At 37.1% G+C, this 25,979-nt stretch overlaps 1 protein-coding gene across 1 annotated transcript in view; it reads right to left on the reverse strand.

Annotated features, from left to right (window-relative positions):
* Nucleotides 1-220: 220 nt before the first annotated feature.
* The window catches only part of LOC104616682 (BTB/POZ domain-containing protein 9-like), a gene marked incomplete at its 5' end in the record, with an annotated part of 33,999 nt that continues 8,240 nt past the window's right edge, over nucleotides 221-25,979 (reverse strand). Inside the window, 3 exons of the mRNA XM_010281768.1 lie at nucleotides 221-923; nucleotides 5,762-5,840; nucleotides 24,456-24,563. Coding sequence (XP_010280070.1) covers nucleotides 729-923; nucleotides 5,762-5,840; nucleotides 24,456-24,563 — 382 coding nt within the window. The remainder of the gene's footprint in view (nucleotides 924-5,761; nucleotides 5,841-24,455; nucleotides 24,564-25,979) is intronic.

The raw sequence follows: 25,979 nt of genomic DNA on the forward strand, positions 1-25,979 counted from the left end.
TTTGAGCGTAAGAAGTTACAATTTTGTACTTTGAAAAGTCAACTAAGGTTAAGATTAATATAGTATCAATTAATTAGTTTGTTGATACCATGAAGGCTTTTCTTGTCATCCCACCGATGAATGAGGGAATTTGCATCTCAGCAGGTAAACACGTTTGAGACTTCCTTAATCTACTGCATAGCATTTGCTACAGCCAGAAATAAGAGACAAAGTGGAATACAGAGTCAAAACAATTTAGAAAACAGATTACTAGTTACAAAGGAATATGAATGAAGAATAACTTTTAAAAATAACATATATTCTGGACTGATGTGTTCCACAAACATTTTCTTTGCTAATGGAAGCCTTCAGGGAACAAATACTTATTTCATATGCCTTCCATTCTGCTCAAGTCATTTCAGATTTCCACTGTAGCTCTGCCTTTTATTTCCTTCTGTTCTCCTTGCCATGGTTAGATTATAGAGGTAGGGTGTTAATGGGATACTTGATGAAGATTGAAGATTTATTTTCTCCCCCCTCGGAGACCAGCCTGATTTGAACAAATTGAGGAGAGTGAAGCAGTCTCTTCATGTCCTTGGGAAAAGCCTTTTCCATTTCAGCAGTCCAAGCTTTCAGACATGGTCCCCTTTGTTCACAGAGAAAGAGAAAGAAAAGGTGCCAGCACAAGAAGGTTCTGAATAGTTTCATATAATGTTAGCGGGGCTGCAAAAGCTCCCTTTCAATCTCCTTTACGGTTGGTGAGCATGTGAACGCGAGGTGGATCCAGGAGGGGAATGCAGGGAACTAGTACTTGCAGCTCGAACAGGACGAGAAACAAGCTGTTGTCCACCAGCCCCCACCTCTGTTGTTGCCACTTCCTTACTACTCTCATCCTTGTGGGTACTGTTTTGTGCTGGGCATTCAAAATGCACACAATGAAACACCTGGAGAGAACAAAAAATTAAGATAAGCAAAACAATTAAATGCTGGCAAAAGCATGAGCAAAGTAAGATGACGTCTATATGGAAGTATGCAGACCAGATCAGTGCCAAATAGTACTTAGTCAAATTAGAATGCTTTACCATGAGGTCAAAGACATCTGTCCACACGCCATAAACTTTATAAAGTGATACAAGTGGAGCAAGAGAAAGCCTTCAAATGATACCAACCTTTACATAGGGCACTAAAAATCAGAAAGATGGTTCCATTGTAAATGGCTTTTTTTTAATTTGCCAAGTAGCATAAATATCTACTACATGCTATCAGATGACAACAACAACTATATTGCCTTAAATGTATTTAGCAATCTAATTAGTTCCTCAAAAGACTGACTGTTCATACATACTAGAAATGAAATTTCAAGCATTACCAACATGATTCTATTTCAAGATTGCCCTCTGCTGTAAAAGCAATGGTAGCTCTGCAGACATACCCTGGAGTATGTAGAAAGGCATTAAGAGTGTCCAAGGAGGCTGCTGCTTCAGCAGATGAAACACTCCAGATGAAACAGCAGATGAAACATTTCAAACAGTGATCGTTTTCTAATGTTTCAAATAATACCTGGGACCTCTGCACAGGTGACTGTATCTCAGATTTAAGGGGATCACCTGTTTAAGCATTTTTTCCGATTTTCTACTTTACTTAGTCTTACTTCTACTTGTTCTTGGAAGTGCTTGGGAGGAGAGGGGGGAGGAACTCTTAAAAATTGTTGCGAAACTTCTTTCCACATGATTTCTCATTGCTATGAATTGCACAGCTTTGCCACATACTAAGCAAAGAAATCTCTTCTTACAAAGATTTAAAATTTGCTATTTTCTCATGCATTGTAGTCTTACAGCTAACGCTTGATAAATATTAAAAACCGATTTTTAAAATTATTGTTTTTAGCTTAATTTTGTATGCTTTTATGACATCTTCTATCAATCTTCCTGCAAGTAAATCATGTCTTTAAAGCTATTCTCACAAAGGTAATCTCTTATAATCTTAACTGCCCTTTCACATGCCCTTTCAAGTTAATGTGGGCAAAATCAAATACCATAAACAAGACATAGGCATACTACATATTCATACAGGACTACAGAATCTTGTATTTTCTATCCTTTCTTCAATACAACCAAAAATCCTATTATCCTGTTTGACTATCCCTGCTCAAGTGCACACTGAGCAGACATCTGCAGGGACATGTCTGCAATAGCCCCTGGGTCTTTTCTGGGGAGGCAGCTAGTCAATTCAAATTCTGACAATATACATTTAATGAATAAAAAAAAAATATTCACAGTCACTGTTGTTTTTAAAATCCACATTATATTTTCTTGTGCATCTCAGTGTAAGAATTCTTGCAGTTTTTTATACAGATACATAGCGATGCATGTTTATACTTCTATATACACACATAAAGATGTATCGCTATGCCTATATAGATACACATATGAACAGACTACAAATCTACACCCATACCCACACATGTGCACAAAATGGTTCTTCTCTGCTTTTCTTCTGGTGAGTTTTTTTTCTAAAGCTGAACTAATTTCTACGGTGGCATGAATTCTCTCCATCTGTTACAGTTCTTGAGAAGCCAATTTTTGCATTCGGCTACACTTCTTGACTTCAAGCTGCCTTTAAAAACTTGGGGCCGGGGGGAGTATAAAGTAACAGCTATTGTAAATTCTCCAGTTGCACATATCAGCATCAGGATTTGCAGGAAAGAACGTTATCCCATCAGTGCATCTCTTTAACACACTGCTTTCATTGAAAGGCAGCACAGTCTAATGAATGGGATGAAGGTCCCCAAGTCAGAAGATTCTGTATTTCTGCGGTAACGCATACCAATAGTGTTTCTCATTTAAAACTTCACTTTACGTAGTGATACATACTTTTTAAAACACAGTAGTGTTTCCACTGAAGTCTAGCTGATACTAGTCTGTAAAGTCTGAAGTACCAAACTCTTAAAATTTAACTTTCATTTTTACCGATTCTTTCATACTAAACTCTAAATGCTCATCTCAGCATTAACAAGCCTGTGAACCTACAATGTTATTTTCAGTTACTCTGTTACTTTAACATACAGCGACTACACCTTTGGAAAGAAGCAGAGGACAGAGAAGTACAATTAAGCTCATCTGTTTCATTCATTATTGGAATTACATACTTCAGAGCAGTATTACCAAAACAATCTTGCGTGTGTTTCTCAAAAAAGGCAGAGATGACAGTTCAGCATCATTCTCTGATCAATGCCGTGTTATACTTCTCACAGATAATTTAAGGTCTGACAAACAAAGCAGCAAGGCCAAGCACCATATACACTGGTGCGGTAATTTGTAAACTAAAGCTCTCACATTAGCAACTAGGTGTCCTTTCCAGATCAGTAATATTGAAGAGGAATAACAAGATAAACTTTACACAAAGTATGAGGTGACCTGTCTGACAAATAAATGACAACAAGAACTAAGGAAAAATAATCCTTTTATTTCTCAAAGTAGGATGACTGGAAGCTCACGAAAACAAAAAGTTGCACTTCTATCATGTTCTAACATACCAAGAAAAATTCAAATGCCAGGTCAAAAAAAATCTGTGAACATTATGTCTTTCAACAGTTGGAGAACATGGCAAAGGAACAGAGGAGTTTAAAAGACGAAAACATTCACAAAATGGAGAAATTTTATGGGATTTTTTTTTTAAACTCCAAAAATCAACTCATCCCTTTGGAAAGTCTGCAGATTGTGCTTTCAAAATTCAAAGGTATATGTTGGTAGAATATGTATGGAGTATTTTTGTACCTATTACAGTAAAACTCCTTGATGAGCACATGCTGCCATTAGCATCTTTTGTTTAAAATGAAAACGGTTTGACATAAAATACAACAACCTGTAGGTAAATAATTCTAGAAACTGCTTGTGTTCTTACTGAAGAGACTACTTAGCCTATCAACTCCAGAACAAACCAAGACTTCGGTTACCCTGTTATTATTTGAAGTGGAAGTATGAAAAATACCTTGCTGCATTCTTTAGAAAACGAAACTTTGTGACAAAATGTAATAAATCATCTGTTTAATATATATCAAAACAGTGTAATTTAGTAATATATGCATGCTAATAGTGTTCCTCCTCTATATGGTTTAGGAGAAATATATTGTTTAAAAAAATATTAGTGTGGGGTACAGATTTTAAAGACAAAAGAGAGAAAAGACCCATGACAGCAGCATGTGTTTAGAGTTCCGCTCAGCCACTACATGAATAGCTGTAACCTCTATTTGCACATAATGATCCTTGCTATAGTTATGCAGTGCTCCATATAAATAACTACACAGGATATTAAATACCTTGGAAATGGTAGCCAGTTTGAAATTATGTTTAAAAATCCATTACTCTTCAGGTCTTAAAGTAACCCTTAAGAATTGAAAGTTGGAGGTAATGTTTCTTAAAGTCTGATTTGTTAAGTTTACGCAATGCACCTCACTCTTTTTTAATAAAGAGATGAAAACTTACAGAGGCTGGCATGATAGCAAACAGGACTGTCTATATGGATCGTTAATGAAAAAGGTCGTCTTCATGCATGTACAACAACCCTGAAGGCAGCTTCTGACTGTGTATTTCTGAGAATTCACTGATTAAGACTGAACTATACACTGCAAGAGACAATGCTTAGAAAAAAAATAAATTAAGTTATATTCCCGGTTCAGCTTATTGGTCAACTTCTTTCCAACTGTCTGCTGAGAACTGATGTCAACATCTGGTGGTGCATATGTTGGCAATCATTGCTCTAAAATTGGACATAAACAATGCTATTTGACAATTCTTCCGATGCCTTACTATGGAAACATCATCCCCATATGCTAAATGGAAATCCTAACACCATTAGAGTTGGCAAACTCTAATTACTACAAATGTAATAGCGCTATCCAAAGTTCATGATAAAGTGAGAAGCTACAACGTTTTGTGGTGAACTACACATGTGGGATGTAGACATGCATGCATACACACAGAAGCAGCAGCTTTTGGTGCCTCTCATCATCTCATTATATAAGGTGCTAATCTCACAAAGACTTGCACATGTTCTTAAATTCACATATATTGTAAGTTGTTTCACTGAATTCAGCTGTAAAATCTGGACTTTATCTGAGACAACACACAATAAATATGAAAGACAGAAGCGCAAGAAAACAAAAAGAGGATGATCGTGCACTTGGTCAGTTAAGGCAAAACGTATTTTTTTCTGTATAAAATGAATTGAAAGAAATATCTTGGTTTCGCCACTGTTGGTTAACCAATTTACCGGGTATGAAAATTAATTATAAGAGAATCTTATGCAAGTAAGATTTTTTTTTTTATGAAGAATGAAATTCTTCTTACATTTTATTCATTCAAAAGATAATGTAAAGGTGATAAAAATCAAGTAATCGGAGGCTATATACCTTTATCTAGTGCACTAAAATGGTATTTTCATCATTCATCAAAATAAGGAATAATTGAAAACCAAACCCAAAAGGAATGTTTGATGGCACTGTGCAAAGGTCAAAACCAGACACAGATTACTGTACTTCGTAAAAACCACAAAATATCCCCCACAGTGGCAAGAGCCCTTCAACTCTGTAGAGTGAAGGGAAGATGATAACATAGTTCACAAGTATTCAAATAAGAAAAGCATTTGTTCTTATTTTGCCAGATTGCCAGAGTAAAAAAAAAAAAGTACATTTTAGAAGGCATTATCAATTTCATCATAAGATATGAAAAACCATACTGCTATATATTCATGAAGAATATAGGTTTTCTTCAAAGTTCCTTACCTCATTAGCTGTGTTGTGAGTTCCGACTATTCTGATAAAAGATGCAGGCTGTTTATCAAAAGTGATTGTTTGCCAGGATCTACAAAAAAATCCAGAGAGACATACAGATATTAAACAATGTCACAAGAGCTTGCAGTAAAATATACAGAGAATCCATTCAAGTGACAGTACACACTATTATCATTTAATAAGGCAAATAGAGAAACACTTTTCATCACCTGAATTTCCAGCACCCCTTGTTCATTTTTATTTTTAAGTGCCTTGACTCTGCTTATGTGTTTCCATACAAACCTTATACTACTACAATTTGTGTGCAGGAATAATACCCATACTATTGCTGAAAGTTAAGAAAATGGCAATAGAAAAAAACCCTGAATCAAAGTCTAAAATCCTTGACTAATATTGACTGTATTAGATAAACAAAAGATCTGATAAATAAAAGTAAATCATCCATCTGATAACTAGTCATGAGAAACCATCAGCTTAGTTAAAGAAAATTACAGCTCTAGGGAAAAAAACCAGCACCCAAAACCTCAGATAAACTCCCACTCTAAGGGGAACAGGGAGGGCAGAGGAGCCAAGCTTCCCGTGTGCGGGCCAAGGTCCTTCCAGTAAATTATGAGTAACATAAAGGATTCTTCGCTGGTCAGGTTGTGAGGATTTCCCCATCCTGACACAGAGGCAGTGGGTAGAACAGACCAGCGCACACCCTCCCCCCCAAGCTGGAAGGTAACTTTTTGGGCTAGGCTGAAAACACTCGATTGGGACCGCTATCCTCTTCCTTCCTCATTCATACCCTTCTGAGCTGGGTGAGGCACAACACCTCAAGTAGCCTAGTGAGCAGCAGGCAAAGGACCCCAATTCCTACCGTACCTTTGTGCTTGCAGAACACGCTGACGGTAAAACAGAAGAAACAAAAAAGAATAATAGGAACTAGAGCTTTCAGTTTGATGTCAGCCTTCCACTACACTAGTATTTAAACTCATTAGAATTTAAAGTATTTTTTTATTCATAAAACATGAAAGCTGGATACAGAATTTAACTTCCTAGCCAAAAAAAAAAAAAAAAAAAAAAAAAAGGCTTCAGCACTATAGATAAGTATAACTGCATTAGCTCACTACAGAAGAACAACATTGGATAGCTTTCCTGAATGTGTTCAGAATACCTTCACAAGTGTTCATTTAAGAAATAAGAGACCAATGCAAAACTGGAATAAAACGCCCCTCGCCACCAGGAGACTACCCCAAGGCGTGGCAGTATGAACAGCCTGGTTGCCGACTATTTGTCAGGCACTTGCATTTTCCCTTAGTAGGCAAACCTCTTTGTCCCAAACATAGCATTTCTGGGTTTAATTTAGTCGACTATTACTTTCATCACTGCTGTCAGGTTGTATTTGCTTAAAGAAGATTATGAGCCCAATCAAGACCTAATTTCAAGTAGTTTACTGGTATTACTGCATGAAGTAATGGATGTAATTAGAGTAACTCATCATAATAGAAAGGTGAAGACTGTGTCAGGTCTCAGAGGTACAGCAGTTATTTATCTAATGGCATGGTTTATTTATATCCCTTATGCGGCTATGTCCTCCTTATTTTAAAGCTCAGGCTGTTTCTTCAAGCTTTAAATAAAATATAAAATGAGAATGGGTATTTTGTTGACTGTCTCAATATCTGAAAGGCTGCTATGATTTAAACTTTTTTTTCCCCCTAAACAGGAGTACAATTCTTCTTGAGTTTCCTTCTCATATTACTTTAGTACAGCCAGTCAGTTAATCTTCATGGCCAAACATAGCTTGTTACCTTGAAGTACAGAGTCCCAAAGATGAGTGGCTGGGACAATCAGACAATTGCAACGCTGCTTCTCCTAACAAAGTATTGCCATAGTTTGCATTACACATACGCTTTTACATTTACACGCACACACTTCATGCAAGAAAAGTGACTATGTAAAAAAATCAGACTTCCCTACTTACCAATTTAGAAAATACTCTAAAGCTATTCTAAATGAAAGAGTAAAATCCTAAAGAACCTACAAAACCCAGCTTATTCATTCCTAGCCTCTAAAGTGTTTTCTTTTTTGTTTTTTTGTTTCTTCTGTTTTACTGTCAGTGTGTTCTGTGGCAAGAAAATAGGTTAGTTACAGATCACAGAAAGGAATATAAATGGGTCTGTATTTATTTATAGTACTTCTGAGCACTGGTCAAATACACACTGCAAGTGTTCAATGCAGATTTTCCAAAGATGGCAGTAAACGCTGTGTCTGTTGTATGAAGCTGACGCATCTGTTCAGGAATACATCTGAAGAGCATGACACATATTAAAAGAGGTTGAGAAAAAGGCCTCTGAAGATCTTTCTGACAACACACTTCTACATCAGCTCCTCAACGAAGCTCCTAAGTTCTTCCACTTCCCACTGCATTACAAGTCCTTACTGTCTGCTACAAAGCTGTTATTACGATCGGATCATAATTACCCTTTTAATAATACTAAAACATGATATAAAATAGTGAAAGTAATTCTTGAGGATGTGACACCTGAAGGTAGATAGAGTTTTCAATAAATCTGAAAAACAGTTACTGTTTTGGTATGTGTCCGTTTTATGCCCTTCCCATTGGAAAAAAGAAAGTAAAAATTATAGACAATTTCTGGAAGAGTTATTAAAATTCAAGTTATTAAAATTCAAGAATATTGCCCCTAGAGAATTAGTACTTGATGGGATAATGAGAAAATTACGTCTCCATTTTTTCCTTTTTGCTAAGGAAATAAACTAAGTAGAAAACAACCCAAATGGATTTGGAAAAAGTAACTTTTGAAATAAGCAAGGCAAACCTTCGTCACTAGAAAGTTGCACTGATTTTGACTGTAACAGTACATTTTAGAACATCAATATATACAAAGCAATACCTCTCCAGTACAGATATAATTATCCAGCAAAGATACAATTTATGCAGTGTAACTATACCCATATGGGAAGAGAGATTACTGACAGAACATTATCAAGACATATCTGTCCTCTTTTTGCATTTTTTTTGCTTGACATAACGAATTCAGTAAGACTTCTATTTATGCATCAAGCCATAACAACTGTTCAGTGGTGCTCCTTGATTAAATTAAAAGACATCATAGGTAAGCCTTAAAGTTTCTTTTTCATCTTTTTCATTCTACTAGTTATCTCTTCTGGTACTATTGTAATAATTTCAGTTTCTCTGTAGAGATTTTACTTTGCAAATTATTTTATAGTCATGCCATGTGTATGTGCTTACTTTATACTCTCCTCATCAGAGCTAGTCTTTCTATCCTCAAAATCACTTTTGATGGTCTTTATAAAAACTTCCTCCAAACTTTATACGTATGAATTGATACTAGAGCTATGTAAGTCACTGTATTACAAGAACAGCAGCACTAAAACGTATCAAAAGCACCTAATTTTTGGTCTGGGATTAGATACTTCTGTGTAATAAGATGCCATTTCTTCACCATTACTCCCCATATGCCAAGCAAGTCTTTCAAGCTGGTGGCAATGCTTCCACCTTCTTTACCTAGGACACGGTCATGAAGAAGCTGTCAGAACTTACTTCTCCCACAAACTGACATTGCTGTCTTTGGACTTTCTGTATCTCTGTACCCCTTACTAGTGACCCTATAATAAATTGATTTTTCAGGGTTTACCTTTTTTTAATATTCAGGAAGTGTTGATCTTTTTTTTCTGCTTTCACACCTGTCTTGCTGGTTGATTAATTTTAGATTTGCTGCTCAATCTGCAGCACTCCTGGTCATCACTTTCACAACAGAAATAATCACTACCCCAAGCTGAGGTTCACATCTCTAAGACAAGACTCCCGACTAGCAGCCTACTCCGATTTATACTAGGGTTCTCAAGCTGAAATGCGGCACTACAAGTTGTTTGGCTAGCAAAGGTCCCCTGATACCACAGCTCCACTTTCCGAAAGAAATTAGCCTTGTTACAGTCCTGCGGTGTTCTATTTAACACTCTACATCTCACCTCAGCCACCCGACTTCTAACTCTCTCGTTCTGCCCAACTCCCGTAAGGAGATACAGTAATTGACGATTAGCATTCCAAAGCCATGCTTGCATCCTGTGAGCCTGTCATATTTAATTACATTTTAACTATATTCGTCTTCTATAATAGCTTGAACATAATTTAGACAATTATCTTCTGCTCTCTTATTCTCTGACTCTGCCTGTCTCGCTTAGAGCTCCTTGCAATGAAAACCACTTCCTCTGCTCAAACATATAAACAGAGTCTTGGGCCAAGTGCTTTCATCTCTCCAACAGCAACAGCTGTCACTGAAAACTCAATGGCTGCGTGCATCCCACAATCTCCTCACCATATTCTCTTCAGAGGAACCCCCTCCACTTTCATGTTTCTTCCTGTCTTTTTCTTTATTAGGCTATTGCAAGAAGAATGCAAGAAATACTGATGTCCAGGTAAACTGTGACAATAACTTGCTATTCCCTAAACCATCTAGAGCTCCAAAATAGCAATTCGCCTCTTAAAGAATTTAACGGCTTTTCTCTGCATTTGGAATCCTTGCCTAGGTATTTCTATGAAAAGCTGCTATCTTTCCGAAGATTTATTACATATAGCAGGATATAAATAGCGACTCTTCCCCGTTACTTCCAGAAAAGTACAAATTAAGAAAGAATTGGAAGCTCATCTTTCATTGAGGCTTTCTAATGAGCCACTGGCGCTACAGAGTACTACCGCACTGTGCGATCACCAGAGCAGCACAGATTACAGCTGAAACCAAGTTCAGGCCCAAGATGTAAGACAAAAGAGAAAGCTGTTACACGCAGCTAACATTCATCAGGCTGTAATAACCACATCGTATTCGTATCATGGCTTGCTTTAGGCTAAGCAGCCTAAAGAGTTGGAAGCAAATGTGGAAATGAACAACACAACCCGAAAATGTCAGTTACGAAGGAGTTAACCTCCATTTTGTTTTCTAACGCTTGTCTACATATGCCTCATTCTATAGTAAGCGACAAAACACGTAGCTTATTTGGATGCGTGGATATTTTTCAACTGTGACTACATATATTTTTAATGACATAGAGCATTCATTATCTTGGAATAGTGAGAAGGTATTTGTAAAAGCAGATGACAGGAGAAGGAAAGAAGAGTTGTGTTGCCTTTCCATACGCCAGTCTGATGACGGTATTGATGTAAACAAGACAGCAACTAGTACGTGATGCTGCCAAATAAAAAAAGTTGCGTGCACACATAAGCGAGCCGACTGAGACTCGAGAAGTTCTGTAGTATGTTCAGCATGATGTGTGTTACACCCCTTGCTTTACTAATGAATACCCTACTAACCTCCACTATGGAGTACCTACAAAACAAACACAGAAGCGTGCGCTGAAACTACTGTAATAGTTACTGTTATACAAACATTTTTTTTTACCAAAAAGGTCTACAGCTACCTTACAAATTGCTAATAAAAAACATGTTTTCCACCGTAACAGTACTAAACAATAAAGCGAAGTAATACTCCCTGTCCTGTAAAGCTGTAATTTAACATACTGATTCAGAGAGTCAGACCCATAAAGCACAGAAGTCAAACTGGGTAGCTGGCTTAACCACCCCCTTTCCATCCAGCCTCCCAAGCCACTAAGGGGGAAGACAAAGCATGAGAAAGAAAATATTGTGAGGAATCAAAGGTCATCTACATTTTGGTTTTTAAATTCAGGTCAAATTAAGTGCAGTTCTACCGCAGTCTACCTCAGCTGAAAACTGAGACCTAAAATTGAATTTCCATCTATTCTGCTGTCACCACGACAGCACTCTCTCAAAAGGTGGCCTGCCAAATGTGGTACTTCTAAGGAAACAAGGAAGATGCAGGCTGGAAGTAACAGCTTTCTCTCTGCAGCTCTCGGAGACAGAGGAATAACCCACCTAATAATGCATCTTGGTTATATTTATGCTATGTACTTCCAGAAGTATAGTTTATACTTAAAAATCTTACACAAAATGAAATTATTAGCAATTTGCTGGCAACTGTCTGGCTGAACACCATGAGCCAAATTTGTATGGCGTAGCAAAAACTGTGCATGTAGCATCTACACATATATCCTTGAGGAATGGCAGTGGTGGCAGACGAAGTCTGTGAACTTGAGTAACTTGACCTATAAGTATCTTACACACTTTTGTGTACACCAGAGCACACATGCAGAAGACAAGCTTGTACAATCCTAGAGGCTGAATTGGTTTTGTTGTACTTACTTATTACTAATGGTTATTGCTCCTGATGTTTACGTAGATAGCAAAGATCTGAAGAGCCATCCAACACATTAACACACCCAGTAACACTAGTGGGATGCTTTCAATTTTGAAGACTTCTCCCCCCCCATAGTCCTACAACAGACTGTAAACTGTTTTTATTATATAACTTCTCATCCCAATGGAATAGTTGATTAACAGCAAATATATAAACAATATTTTTAAAGATATGAGACAGAATCATGCTCCCTATTAATCAGTTCCTTCGTAGCCTATAGACTAACACCGTATTTATCATCCTTCTCTCTTATATTCCCTTGGGTGCGATTTCATGGCCCACTCGTAAAAACTTCACACTTACAGCAACTGCCCTTCTATTACTGTCGATAACATCTAATTGACATGTCAAACCCCCAAGGAATGCAGTAAATTGAACCACAGCCTCCAAGAAGAATAAAACAGTGAAAAAAGTAAATCAACATGTGTCTCCCCTCATAACAGCAATACAAGCATACTGAGGTTTGCTAATGGAAGGCAGGAAGACTGTAACCCTTTCTGCTACCACACTGAACTACCTATTAACCTCAAGGTCAGAAAACAAAGCCTTGCGACTTTAGACTGAAACTCGCTTAGAAGAACATCTGAACCCACCTCCATAACTGCAGCAATTTTAGACATGAGACTAAAGCGAACTAAGACAGACGAAAATAACAAATACAACTTCTGCTTCTGTTACTGTGTTATAGAACAGAAAAAAATGTAGCTCCCCACCCAATAGTTTCTGATAAACTAAATTTTAGTGTTTAATTTGTAACTCTGTACCTTAAAAATTTATAGACAAAGAGCTGGGTAAAAATCACAAATAAAATTTTAAAAACAGAGGAAACTTGACTCATGATGAAAGAGCACAAAATGAAGTCAGGCAAAACTTGTTTAAGTAGCAACCAAGGTAACAGGAAAAAGGCAGAATGACTTTATAAATATGTAGTTGAAGTGTATGAAATCCATTAAGAAAGAAAAATTGGTTTACAAGGATACAAGAAAAATAATGGAATGAAATTAGGTCGTATGATGTTCAGTACTGGTATAGAGAAAAAAAATTCTTACTGTGGGAACTCAGTGTGATAGAAAAGCAAAGAGCAGAATGAAAGCACCATACCTTCAAGTATATGAAAAAAACTGATGGAGCATTCATCTAAAAATATATACCGCATAGTGCAGAAATCCCCAAAGGGTGAATCTCAAGATATAATAATTCTTCCATTTTGTGATTCACGGATATAATCCATCCTGGTAAAAACATTACTCTGAATAAATCAGTGGCTTAATAACGCATATATCTCAATGCAAGATATTTGTAATACTAAAGACCATACCTGTTTTGGCCAGCATAAGCAAATGTGTACTTTGCAAGTGTTTTAATGGAATTAGATCCTAAGCTTCAACACTCATGACAAATCTCTAGATTTGATGTGTTAACATCTGACTGGCCTACTCACTATACAAGGGGATGTCAACAGTTGCTATATTTAATGGGTTTGCCTGTAAGAAAGGGCTACAGACAAAACAGTCTTGCCATCTAGTTCATGAACATTTGGGCATCTCCTATTCATTGGGTTATTAGATGACCTTATGCAACAATGAATTTCAAAATAAACAAACATAACTGCAAAACAACAGTTCAAATATTAGGCATTCCTTTCTTATCTCAGGCAGATAAATGGGCGTTTCGCAGGAGACATCTATAATTTTGATAACCTTTTTGTAATAATATTTATTTATAAAGGTGCTGAGATTGCGCATGTGTGTGGGTGCCTGCATTCATGTGGGCATGTTCATGCATGCACAGACATTTTCAAAAGAGAGAATATTATGACTTGGTGAAGGCAATCCGATGTACTGCCATAGGATCTCTCTGTAACATAAAAGCAGTAATCCCCATTGTTTTGTCCTTACCCAGAAGCTGCAAGTTTGTTCCTGGGCTGATTGGAAAAAAAAAAAAAAAAAAAAAAAAGATTTTGCTTAATAGGATGCAGGAGAGGAGTAGTAATCTCCTCCTAGTAAGACAATTAGGATTTCTGTTGCATTGAGCAGAGTTGTCAATAGTTGGCAAAGATCTCTTAAGATGACAGACTTTTCCAGAATTGCTTAACATTGTAGGTCAAACTGGGACCCAAATGTTTACAGGGGGAATATTTATGTATCCTTAGCCTGTATGAACAATCAATCAGAAGGAAGACGACAGAATTTACAGATACTTGAGAGGGCCAAAATACACTGAGGCAAAGCTGAACAACGGAATAAAGTTAAAAGAGGAATAAACCTACCTTCTGTATCAGAAATAGTGTGGCCAGCAGGAGTAGGGAAGTGATCGTGCCCCTGTACTTGGCCCTGGTGAGGCTGCACCTCAAATACTGTGTTCAGTTTTGGGCCCCTCACTACAAGAAGGACGTTGAGGTGCTTGAGTGTTTCCAGAGAAGGGCAACGAAGCTGGTGAGGGGTCGGGAAAACAAGTCTTATGAGGAGTGGCTGAGGGAATTGGGGTTGTTCAGTCTGGAGAAGAGGAGGCTGAGAGGAGACCTTATCGCTCTCTACAACTACCTGAAAAGGGGGTTGTGGTCAACTGGGTGTTGGTCTCTTCTCCCAAGTAACTAGCAATAGAAAAAGAAGAAAAGGCCTCAAGCTGCGCCAGTGAAGGTTTAGATGGGATATTAGGAAAAATTTCTTTACAGAGGGAGTGGTCAGGCATTGGAACAGGCTGCCTAGGGAGGTGGTGGAGTCATCATCACTGGAAGTGTTCAGAAAACGTGTGGATGTGGCGCTTTGGGACATGGTTTAGGGGGCATGGTGGTGTTGGGTTAACAGTTGGACTTTATGATCTTAAAGGTCTTTTCCAACCTTAATGATTCTGTGATACTAAGAACAAGTTTTCTTACACTATCAAAGAGCTTCTCCATGGCAAATAACAGAAGGTTGAACAGTTGTATATTTAAGTGAGGCTGACCACTGAAAACAATGGTGTTTGTTGTAAGATGGAGCAACAGCCAAGATTCTGAATACAATTTCACTTATAAGACAAAATTAATGTTTCTTCATAAAGCAAAATTTAATTCTGGCAAGGCATTATCTATAAGCTTTAAAAGACACAGATCATCTCCCATAGTCTTCACATTTAGCCTGCATCTCCAAAGTAGCGTTATGTACTGACAAAATATGCAATGTGTAACACGCCATCTTACTGATCTTTAATATTAAAAAGTCACCATAGTACATTCAAGTAAGATATAGCAATGTAGTTGTGCTATAACTCTCAAGGAATACAGGCATTTCTTGTACCTCTACACTAGGAAGAACACTTACAGACCCAGTAAGTTGCTGCAGAAATAAGCTGCTCAGGTATCCATCTCAGTGTCTCAAAATTTACATTCTTCAATCTCAGCATTTCCTTATAATTAAATATCTTCTTTTCAGCACCCTTAAACTTTTCAAAAGCCATAAAAGTTTCACCTTTCACTAAACCCACAGTGTTTATATAACCTGATTTCATTTTTAGCCTGGCAGAGATGACAGATAAGTCAAGAAGAAAGGGTATAAAGAGGAGAGGGCAAAGTTTCACAATTAATCTCAGGAATAAGAGTACGTAGATCAGGTCTTGAGCTTCAGTATCCAGGAGTGTGCCCTACCTACAATATACACACACCATATTTATCAACTTAATATTGCTTCTACAAAACCCAATTCATTAATACTGGTGAAGTATTTTTAACTGTTTTGGTGGCACGTGTTGAAAACAGGCATGGTACCATGTTCAAGTAAATGCAGAAGACAGTCAAGTGAAGTTGAGAATAAGGATGTTTTGAAATGGAACACAGGGAATGTGTTCTCAGAACCAAGAAGTCTGAATGCTTCTATAATCTGGTCCCTGGGCTCAGGGAAACACAACTCTTGAATTTCAGTGCTTGTATAAATCTATCCTAACAATAAGCAGTAAAGACAATATTAGACTAGGTAATATTATCTCTGATTCTGGTGTGTTCTCCCCCTCCGCAACATACTGCCCACTAATGCCGTCTCTCATATATTAAAAAAAAAAATGTACTGAGGAAGTCAATGGACACTGAAGTGTATCTGAAGCTACCCATGCATATGCAACAAAAAGACTATGAAATGGTTGATGTCTCAGAATGGCAGATTTACCATAAAACATCAGAGTGCATGTAAAGTAAATGGTGAAATAGGTTAAAGTAAATTTATATTGTCTTCAAGAAAAAAAAGTAAATCTGCAACAAAAAGTCCTATTGAAAAGCTCTAGAAACTGGGTGCTCAAACAAAATCTCAAACAAATGTGTGTGCAAGAAAGTCTTCACTCTATTGCTCAGTGGACAGTGAGTGAGAAAAGTTGCTGTGTCAGAAGGGAAGGCGATGCTGAGCACTATGAATGGAAATAATGCAAAGGACAAGTCTGATTATCCAACCCATGGCTTTGCATTGATAACTTCTAAATTAAATGTGGTCAATGAATGCAAGTTTGATGAATCAACTGTAACTATATATTGGACTAATATTTTTTTTAAAGTCACAGGCATCAAAACAGGAGGCAAGAAATCTACAGGAAGGCCATGTCTCAGACAGATAAAAGACAGCAAGAACTTGTGATGAAAGCACCATGGCACATCATCATGGTGACTTACATGACTTACACAGTAGCACAAAATCAGTGACTGGCAGCAGCTGGCCTTGCTCAGATTCAGTTGGGGTAAGTAGTTGCGAAGATGAATATACAGATGAAAGAATGGCTAGTGCAGAATATGCAAGAATGAGTGCAGCAGCCAGAATCCAGATAGACCAAGTCCTATCCACTTGCACAATACAGAAAACAAATCCCTTCCTGGTCAAACCAAAGATGATTTATGATTATCAACCCAGGAAGTAGGACAATCAGAAAAAGAATGAATAAAGAAATAAATATAAAATGTCTGAAGATCAGCAACGTATTTGGGGGTTGATAAAACAATTAAGGCAGCCTCTCTCTCCTTCAGTACTGTCTTTTCACTCTTCAAAGCAGAAAGAAAATACATTTACTGAAAACCCCTCCCATCTCTAGCGCTTACAGTAGAAGCGGTGGTTATCCGTGAAGACTGAGAACTAGCTTATACTTAAAAGGTAATCTCTTATAATAAGAATAACTTGAAAGATTGCTATTTTATCACAGAAGCTTTAGAAAGTCATCTGGCAAGAATCAGAAAGGCAAAGCCATTAGGAAGTCTAATTTCTACTGAAATTTCAATGTAATAATAATTAACAATTATAATGAATAATAATACATGATAGTACATGAAAGAAAATGAATGTTTGATTTTTATTTTAAATAGAAGACTATGCAACAGACATTTTACACATACTTAATTAGCACTATTTATTTTGGAAAAAAGATTTTTAAAAAGTATTTTTTTCTAGATAACATATTATGAAGTAATAATACATACATCCATTTATATCATTAGCTTGACAATTTTTACCAGCCTCCAAAGAGACATTTAAATATTCGATGCCATGGGAGAAAGATACAATACCTTAAAGTAACAGGTACTGACACTTTGGGTATTATTTGGTATTGTTTATTTTCTCCAAGGGAGAACTGAGTTAACAACCAAATTGATGTCAGAGTTACTGTGATGTTTTCTTCACTCTCCTCACAGTAACGGGCATGAAGAGGAGCTGAGGACATACTAGCTGCACGACAAAATGGAGCAAAGCAAAACTTCAATGCATATGGCACATGCAGAGCGGCAGTGAAATAAGTGTAAGGCGAAACATTCAAGGGAGACTAACACCCTGCAGTTTGCAGCTCCTCGCTACTCTGTTCAAGGCTCGTTCAAAAGATCCACGCATATTTGTGACTGAAAAGCAACCACAAGGAAATGAAGGTAGAAGTAGAAAAAAGAAAAGGCAAATTAACAATCTGAAAACCTTCTTGTGATCCCGAATCATCATTAAGAAACAGAACTTAAAAGAAGCTGGACCTTTCTTCAATCAAACTAGGCTCGTCTAAAATAAAAGCCAGCAAATGAAATGTCAGACGCAGTTTCCACACTTCTGAGAGGCTCCTAATGCTCTGAAATGGAATACAACTCTGGTTTCTCTCTGTGAAATCTTAATTCTCCGTGCTTAATAAGGCAGGTCTGTGAAGCTGGAGGCCTCTTTCTTCCTTTGCCTTATTAGAATCTTTCAAAATGTGAGCATATAAACACAAGGAAAAATACATACTTCAACGCTTCTACCGTTCAGGGCTTTTAAGCTCAGTAATTACACAAAACGACCCTTTATATCTGTCTGACTTGCTCCAGTAGACATTACTAGCAGCATAATGAACAGATTAATGAGAACCCTCAGTTTATTTTTGTGTAGTGAGACTTGAAATTGAGCTTAACAATGTAGCAATTTCCGAGACATCTTGCTTGAATATATTTCATCTTTGTATTATATGAATGTGGCTACACTGAGTTCAGCAACTCTGGAGGAGGCATTTGGATTTCCCAGAGTTGCTGTGAAATTTGCTTCACGTCAAATAGGACGAACAGTGGTTGAAATATACTCTGTTTGACAGAAGAGGTACAAGAACAGTTTTGCTGTGAAATCAACTTCATGTAAAATAGGATGAAGCGTGGTCAAAATACTGTGTTTGACATCGCAGGTACAAGAGCAGTTCCTTTTATCCTGTTCCACTCCCACTTGGGAGCTCAGGCATGAGACAGAATTAAGGATTATACAAAAATTAGGTAAAACATTGTTTTTGTCATTCTAGGTATGACAGGACAGTAGATAGATGCAATAGTGAAGGGAAGCAACAGAAAAAGTGATATGAGCATACAGGCAGTTGAAGAGGCAAGCAGGCTGAGAAATGTTCAAGGTATTTTATTATGAGAGAAAACAGGCCCATGAAAGTGGTTAAGGAGAAGAATGATGGATGAGAGTGGATGTGACGGCGTTCTAGAGATGGGATCATAGAATGATGTGGAGGAACTAGAGGAGGACAGGAGGAAAAAGCTGATATGTTTGTGGCTAAGTATAAGGACCTACATACACGAGTATGTAATGTGCCACATGCAGTTACAAGGAAAAGTATTCACACACTTCAAATACTATCTCTACAGCGAAAGAAATAATCACATCATGATAGAGATTAGCCTGGTTTCACAAAAGTATACCCAGAAAAACATCCAAAACTGAGTTTGCCACTAGCATTGTGTAAAGTATTTTCTCACACAACATGGAAAACACTCTTCTGGAAAGTGGTTTAGAATTGTTAAGTACATGACCTCTCTCTCTCTAGGTGTTCCTCACCTGCGATTTATTATTGAAGGAAATACAGCAGTGCCTGAAAACTGGAAATGCACATAGTACATCATAGGATAGAAATATGAAACACTGGACAAGAGCAGTAAACATCAGAGTGGAAAATTATTGGGGGGGGGAAAAATCGATCAGAAGACAGTTAATAAATGTTGTTAATGAATCTCGCATTCACATCTCAAAGGGCTTTTCATGTTAAATTACTAATTACATTCATAGAAAAACTATAGAAAAAAAATTGATGGGAACCAAGCTGAGAATTTAAGATTTGAAATAACTGTTATATAATCAAAAGATAATAAACAATGGAAACGTGAAATTAGGTTTGGAAGTTTTGAAACATTTATCATAACAGCAGTATACTCTGAATAAGAAACAATGAGTCCAACGGGGGCAGGGTGGGAGATATAATGCAATGTTATAAATCTTCTTAAAATGAAGTCGTGCCCTCCACAAGAAAAAAATCTGTCCAATACCAGCCATGCAGACAGTTGACACAACTGCCTTAGAACTGCCCATCAATAAACAATATTCATTGTCTTCCAAATTCTATCAGAGTATTAGACCCTTTTTTCCTACCGGATAATTGAACATGGTATGTCTGCTGCCAATGGATTAGATCCATTTCACAATAACTACACAAGAGAACTTTAAAGAACAATACTGAGTTGATAACCGTCATGATAGCCTGTTTCATATTTGTCTTTACAGGGCTCATTTTATCAAAAGTGTCATTAACTTTGAGGTCTGACTCCTACTGGCCTTTGGTATCTTCTGTTTTTCATTTGACTTTCAGACTCTTTGTCAGCAAATTCTTCTAACAAGTGCAACACTAACACGCTCAAGCTCACGTATCATAAATGTTTTAAAAAATAGAACGGAACATGACTGTTTTTCATTACTGTCATACTGTGTAGAGAAAAACAGCTTACTGTGGAAAAGAAAAAAAAAATAGCCTCCATAGAGCTTTTGAAAATTGACAATTACACAACCAGTATGCATTAATTGGCTCTCACTTAGGGAAGGTAAGCAAGCTTCCCCTGTGAAGATAATAGACATCCAGTTTCTGTCTTCAGCCTTTTAAAACTGGGAAAAGAGGAGGTTAGAAGTAGCCTGTCAGTTCCTGGCTTTGAGCATTTAATTATTAATTTACACAAAACACTACATTAAAAATACCATTAAAACAACCCAGAGCAGCATACTGATAGTTTAAAGGGGAAATTCATGCTTCAGTAGACTGCCAAAACCAATATATGCTATTGAAACATAATTTAATTTTCTTTCTTATCACTTTGTTTGCCACATACTGATCATCAAAGGTATCTGTTGAGGTCTATGCTTGCTACCTAGGTTCATCCTACCCCTTGTGCCAGAGATCCAGCAAAATGATTTGGAGACTCACAGGACACTTGTGAGACAGCTAATGACATTCAGAAAGGATTGTAACTCCACTAAAGACCAGGTAGACAGAAAGCCAGGCAGCAAGCAGCAAAGGAGACAACTCTTATCCACATGTCTCTGAAGACAACAAAATTAATAGGTAATATTACTAGTAAATTTTCTCATTGCAAGTATTCTGTCTCTTGAAATGTGGGCCCCTGTGAAATTCTTGCAAGTTTTAACTCCATCTACTTTCATTTACTACTGCAGCATATCCTACATGGAAAAGCAAGTGAGTTATTTTTCTGGAGCCTATGGCAGTATATTAAACACAGAACTAATGGCAGAAAGGGTAAACCCAGGACTTCAAGACCTTATCAACCACCTAGAATGCACTCACATCTCCAAAATTTATAAAAAAAACACACATGATTCGGAGTACATGTGTGTTAGGAAAGAATTTGCATTGGAAAGAATCCGTATTTCAGCCTCACACAAATACATGTGTAAAGATTCTTAGTTGACCGTTGCTCTGAGAGGTACTTGTAGTCAAACAGGTAATCAGAGTCCCAGGCAAGGACATACCTACCTGAAACACTTGACTAAAAGCCATTTAGAGGCAGATTTCCCCCTGTTGGAGCTGTCCTGTTTGCATAAAACGCCAAGGTACTCATGGTAAGGGGAAGGACAGAGACAGCAAAAAAAAAAAAAAAAAAAAATCTCTCTTGCATCCAGCAGGAGTATTACCATTACACTGTGATGGTAAACTAGGTAAACTGCATCACCTCCACCTTACTAGAGCATCTGTTAATTTTGTTTAAAATAAAACTCTATCTCCCCTGTTTGTTTTTGTTCTCAAAATTACATGAAGTTAAAATAACTTGTTTGTTTTTCTCAGGACAAAAAAATCCACATGTTTTCAGTTTGGTTGAAGAAGCCTTTTCTTAAAATTTATTCTAAATTTACAGAAATTAACCCAAAATGGCAGTTCCTCACATTCCTACCAGTGACTGGTTCAATTTTCTCTTTTACATTAAGATGTCTCCTTCACCATATTGATAACTTGCCCAACAATTTTTATGTGAGGGCCTTCATTCAGAGCATGGGTCACTGAATGATGATATTTCTTCCATTCTACATTCAGCTATTTTTAAGCAGTAAGAATATGGCTTTTTACGATCACAGTACCATGTTTCAGTATTTCTCAGTAAAATGGAAGTGGTCCACTGTACACAGTATGCAGTGATGACACTCTCTACAAAACAGTCCTAACATTTATAGCATTTAGTATTTATATAGTATTTTCTATATTTGTTTTCTATGGTCAATATAAACTGATGATCTATAATTTATAAATATATAATACACATAGAATATTATATGTATTTATTTGCTTTATTATACTATATATACTATATAGTATTTTGAGTTATTAACCTGCCATTACAATCAAAGTAATTTTGAGATGAAGTTGCTTCTGCATTTTTGCAAATCCTACTTGAAAAGAAAATAAAACATATTTAAAGTGGTTTTTTTTCTGTGGTGGGGTGACTGTAAAAAGTGCAATATGCTGATCATAAAGGGCAAGACATTTAAATTGAATATGAAAAAATGCTGTGAAATGCAAAGACATCACCTGAAAACTTAGGGATTTATGTGGGGTGCCACAAACCTTTCAACTTATCCCAGTTAGAGATGATGTAGTATTTAAATGTAAATGTAGAGGATAGAAAACTTTCAAAGAGAAGTAAGATTTTTCAAGTCAATGCTTTTTCTTTACAATTTTCTAGTCCTTGTTAAATTGAATTGTTCTGGAGTGTACTGAGCTTTTGTAATTATAAGTATCAGGACCAGGTCTTTGTATTTCTTTAGAACTGATTGTTGCAGACAGTGTAAGTCTGTAGGACACTAAGTCTGTAGACCTAAAATTAAAGACTGGTGTTTTGCTAGCTGGATGCACGTCTGTCAGAGCAAAGTTAGGCAAAATACAGCTCTCTAATCCACCTGAATACAGTTCCTACAGCCACGCCTTTGAGAACTTATAGAACATGGCAAGTAGACATTTGAACTAGGCAGCCAACCAGCAATTCCACCTGCACTGTGCATACTTAAGCAAGTGCTCCCTTTGACTGTTACAGACTATTAGTATCAAAATGTACCAGGAAAAAATGCAAAAAGATTCTGACTCTCCCCCCACCTCTCTCTTTTCTGGCTTCAGCAGTGGAAGCACTAAAAGGCTGGAGACAGACAAAAAGATTAATTTTATCTATTACACTGAGATGCCTTTGAGAATGAATAAGTCTCCATTACTCTTTTTCCAGACCTGCAGGCAGAACCCAGGTTTTCTGCTCATCAATACCCTGCCCTTTAGAGACCGTGAGAGGACATGTCAAGTTCTCCTTCACCAACACGTCTAGGCCACCTCGTAATGCATGTTTGAATTGCACTATTTGTTACGAGATGAAACAAAAACTTGAGAAAAATGTGTATCAGCAGTGTTGCTAAAAAGGACTGAATAACTCTCTTGCCTGATGTGACAAACTGAGATACATCTCTGAATTTGTAAAATCAGTTTTGTTTTGGTTGGCACAAATACAGGATGGGTGGGGGCTGGCCCCATATGAGCTGATGACTTCAATTTTGTCCCAGGATGGAAAGCGTATCTTGTGGAAAACTGACTTGAGAAAACGAGAGAAATGAGACTTTTGTAAGTCTGAGCTTCCCTGGGGATCAGCCAAGAGATCATATCCTATCAACATTCACTGAATGCTGAGCATACCTGGCTTCAGGATATGTTAACGTCTAAATATGCAGCCTATCTTTTCAGTCCTGTGACAAATACCTGGGTCATTCTTTACTTGGAATTAGAACTACCAAATGGTTTAAGAAGGCTATCAACACTGAATTACTCTTCCATACAGGAAGACTGTGTTTTATCAGCTGACCCAGTAAGTACAGAAAAGCCAAAGAAGAGTATATATGTAGACAGTATTCAAGCCTAATTTCTCTTGGTTTTCGATACAAATGAAAATGAAACAGTTTTTCTCCCTTTTTTATCTCTTTTTAAGAAGCTTTTTTTTTTATGGAAGGGTCATGTTCAAAAGCAGAGTGGTCAGCGCATATAGTCCAGGTACTCTGCTTTTTAACAGAGACAAGGTCAAACTTAGGTAACCGGTTGATCTGTTATGAATTGGTCCCTACTCTCACTCTTCCCATCCCCCTTAAAACAGCATATGATACACTCATTGTGCTTTGATCAGGGAGAAATTCGTTTGATTAAGAAAATCCTTTACCAAGCCTCCTCTCTTGTTTTCTTCTCCTCTCCTACCATGTTTCTCAAAGAGGGGTGATTTGACACCAGGGTCACCATAAACACGTGACCTCTCGAGAAATATGGTTTAATTTCCAGTGATCACAAAACCAAGGGTATGCTAGGCAGACTGTTTGAGAATGAACAATCAAACTTATTGTTTGAAGATCCAGTAATGATGTGGATCTTCAGAACTTGAGTGTGGTTTGAAAGTCTAGATATTCAGCAACGCTATCAGCTGGTACCTCCTAAAGTTGTATTTACAGGGGTCTAGAATTAGAAATCTACGGGTTATGTAATCATCCTTCTCTTCACAGTCAAAAAGTCACCTAAGTACTGAATAAAAGGATAAACCCCCCAGTTTTCCAGTTCTGACTTTGTGCAAATAAGTGGATATAAATTAAACTCACTTGCAGGAAATCTTTGTGCGATCGGCCACCATAGTCCACTGCTGCTGATTTGTTGAAACCTCAATATAGTAGCTGTAGCTTCGATCATCACAGTCCCACAGCAGCAACCTGCATATGAAGAAGATATTGAGTGATAAGTAAACTAAACATTAAACCAAGCTGCTTACATTTTCCAGTCCTTTATTTCCTTCTCTTAATCCTTTATAAATGTAGCTGTTTCTTTTGGGATGTGCCTCTAACACTCAAAAACGTCTTTACTGTTTCTGTCAACTCGAACTTGAGCGTCTCTATTCTTACTATCCTAAAGCCAGTAACAGACTTACAGGCTTATACTAACCATCTTACCAACATTAATTTATTACATTCATCCAATTACTGTTAATTTATTTAAAAGTCAATAAATGAACTCATTTATTTGGCACATGACATTGCCTGCTTTAAAACTGAATCAAAGATCTGTTCAGAAAGGTCAGTTTAATAGGGGAAAGAAAAAAGGTTCTGGTGACTAAAAAGATTACACTGTCTTCTTAAATGTATTATCTTTTATTTGGTAACTACTTCAGTAATATTAAAAAAAGGCAGGTAGGAAAATGGGAATTCCCAATCCTGGTTTATCACATGAGGAAAAAGACACCAAATTGTTGACCAAACTGCTAAAAAGACAAAAGAAAAAGGAAAAAATAGAGGGCTCAAGGACTCATTCCATACTCATTGTAACGAACATGCAGCTTTTCAGGAAGGGCAGTAAATGACCGCCTTCAATTTCCACACTTGCCTCACAAAGAGGAAGATACATTAAATCACATCCCTGATGCTTTGTAAGTATATAATTCCCCAAAAACACATCTGGCAAATGTTGTATCCTCTCTACTCCTCTTTTTATGGGATTATCTCCCTGTTTTAAGAGATATTTAAAACCTCAACATCATTCCTCAATTTAATTTTATTTCTAAGGATATGAATTAAAGCAAAACCAAGAACCTTGCCCTTCCTCTCTTCTCCCTCTCAGTGGATGGGATTCAGGTAAAAATCCAGCATAGAATGCCTTCTTTAGCAAAAAACATGAAAAATTCTATCCACCATGTTTGCGACCCAATATGGAACATAATTTTTTCCAATGAAGCATCCACAAATGACAAGAGGGTATTTACACAACTGAAAGGGGCAGCTGACGGGCCAGAACAGAGGCAGACACTTCTGCAGTTTTTTCTTTAGAAGCAGTTAAATATTGTCCATATTTTGATTAGTAGTTATGGTTTTGCCTACATTTGATGTAAAACACTTGGCTGGTGTCATTCCACTCATTAGCAGGGTAGTTTAGAAAAACTAACTGCTTGCTGTTCTTAGTGGTTTTACATCAACTCAATGGCAAATACAACATCAAAATCTCAAAAATCTTTTCTATTTGAGTTAGAGGTGACTGGAGGCAAAGCCAGCATGCTGCATTTACCATTCACTGAAATAATGAGCTCTCATCAACCTACCGAAAGTTTTTGAATTGCAATATTTTAAGTGAACAGTGCA

Source organism: Phaethon lepturus, unplaced genomic scaffold (genome assembly GCF_000687285.1).
Source record: "Phaethon lepturus isolate BGI_N335 unplaced genomic scaffold, ASM68728v1 scaffold312, whole genome shotgun sequence".
Lineage (NCBI taxonomy): Eukaryota > Metazoa > Chordata > Aves > Phaethontiformes > Phaethontidae > Phaethon > Phaethon lepturus.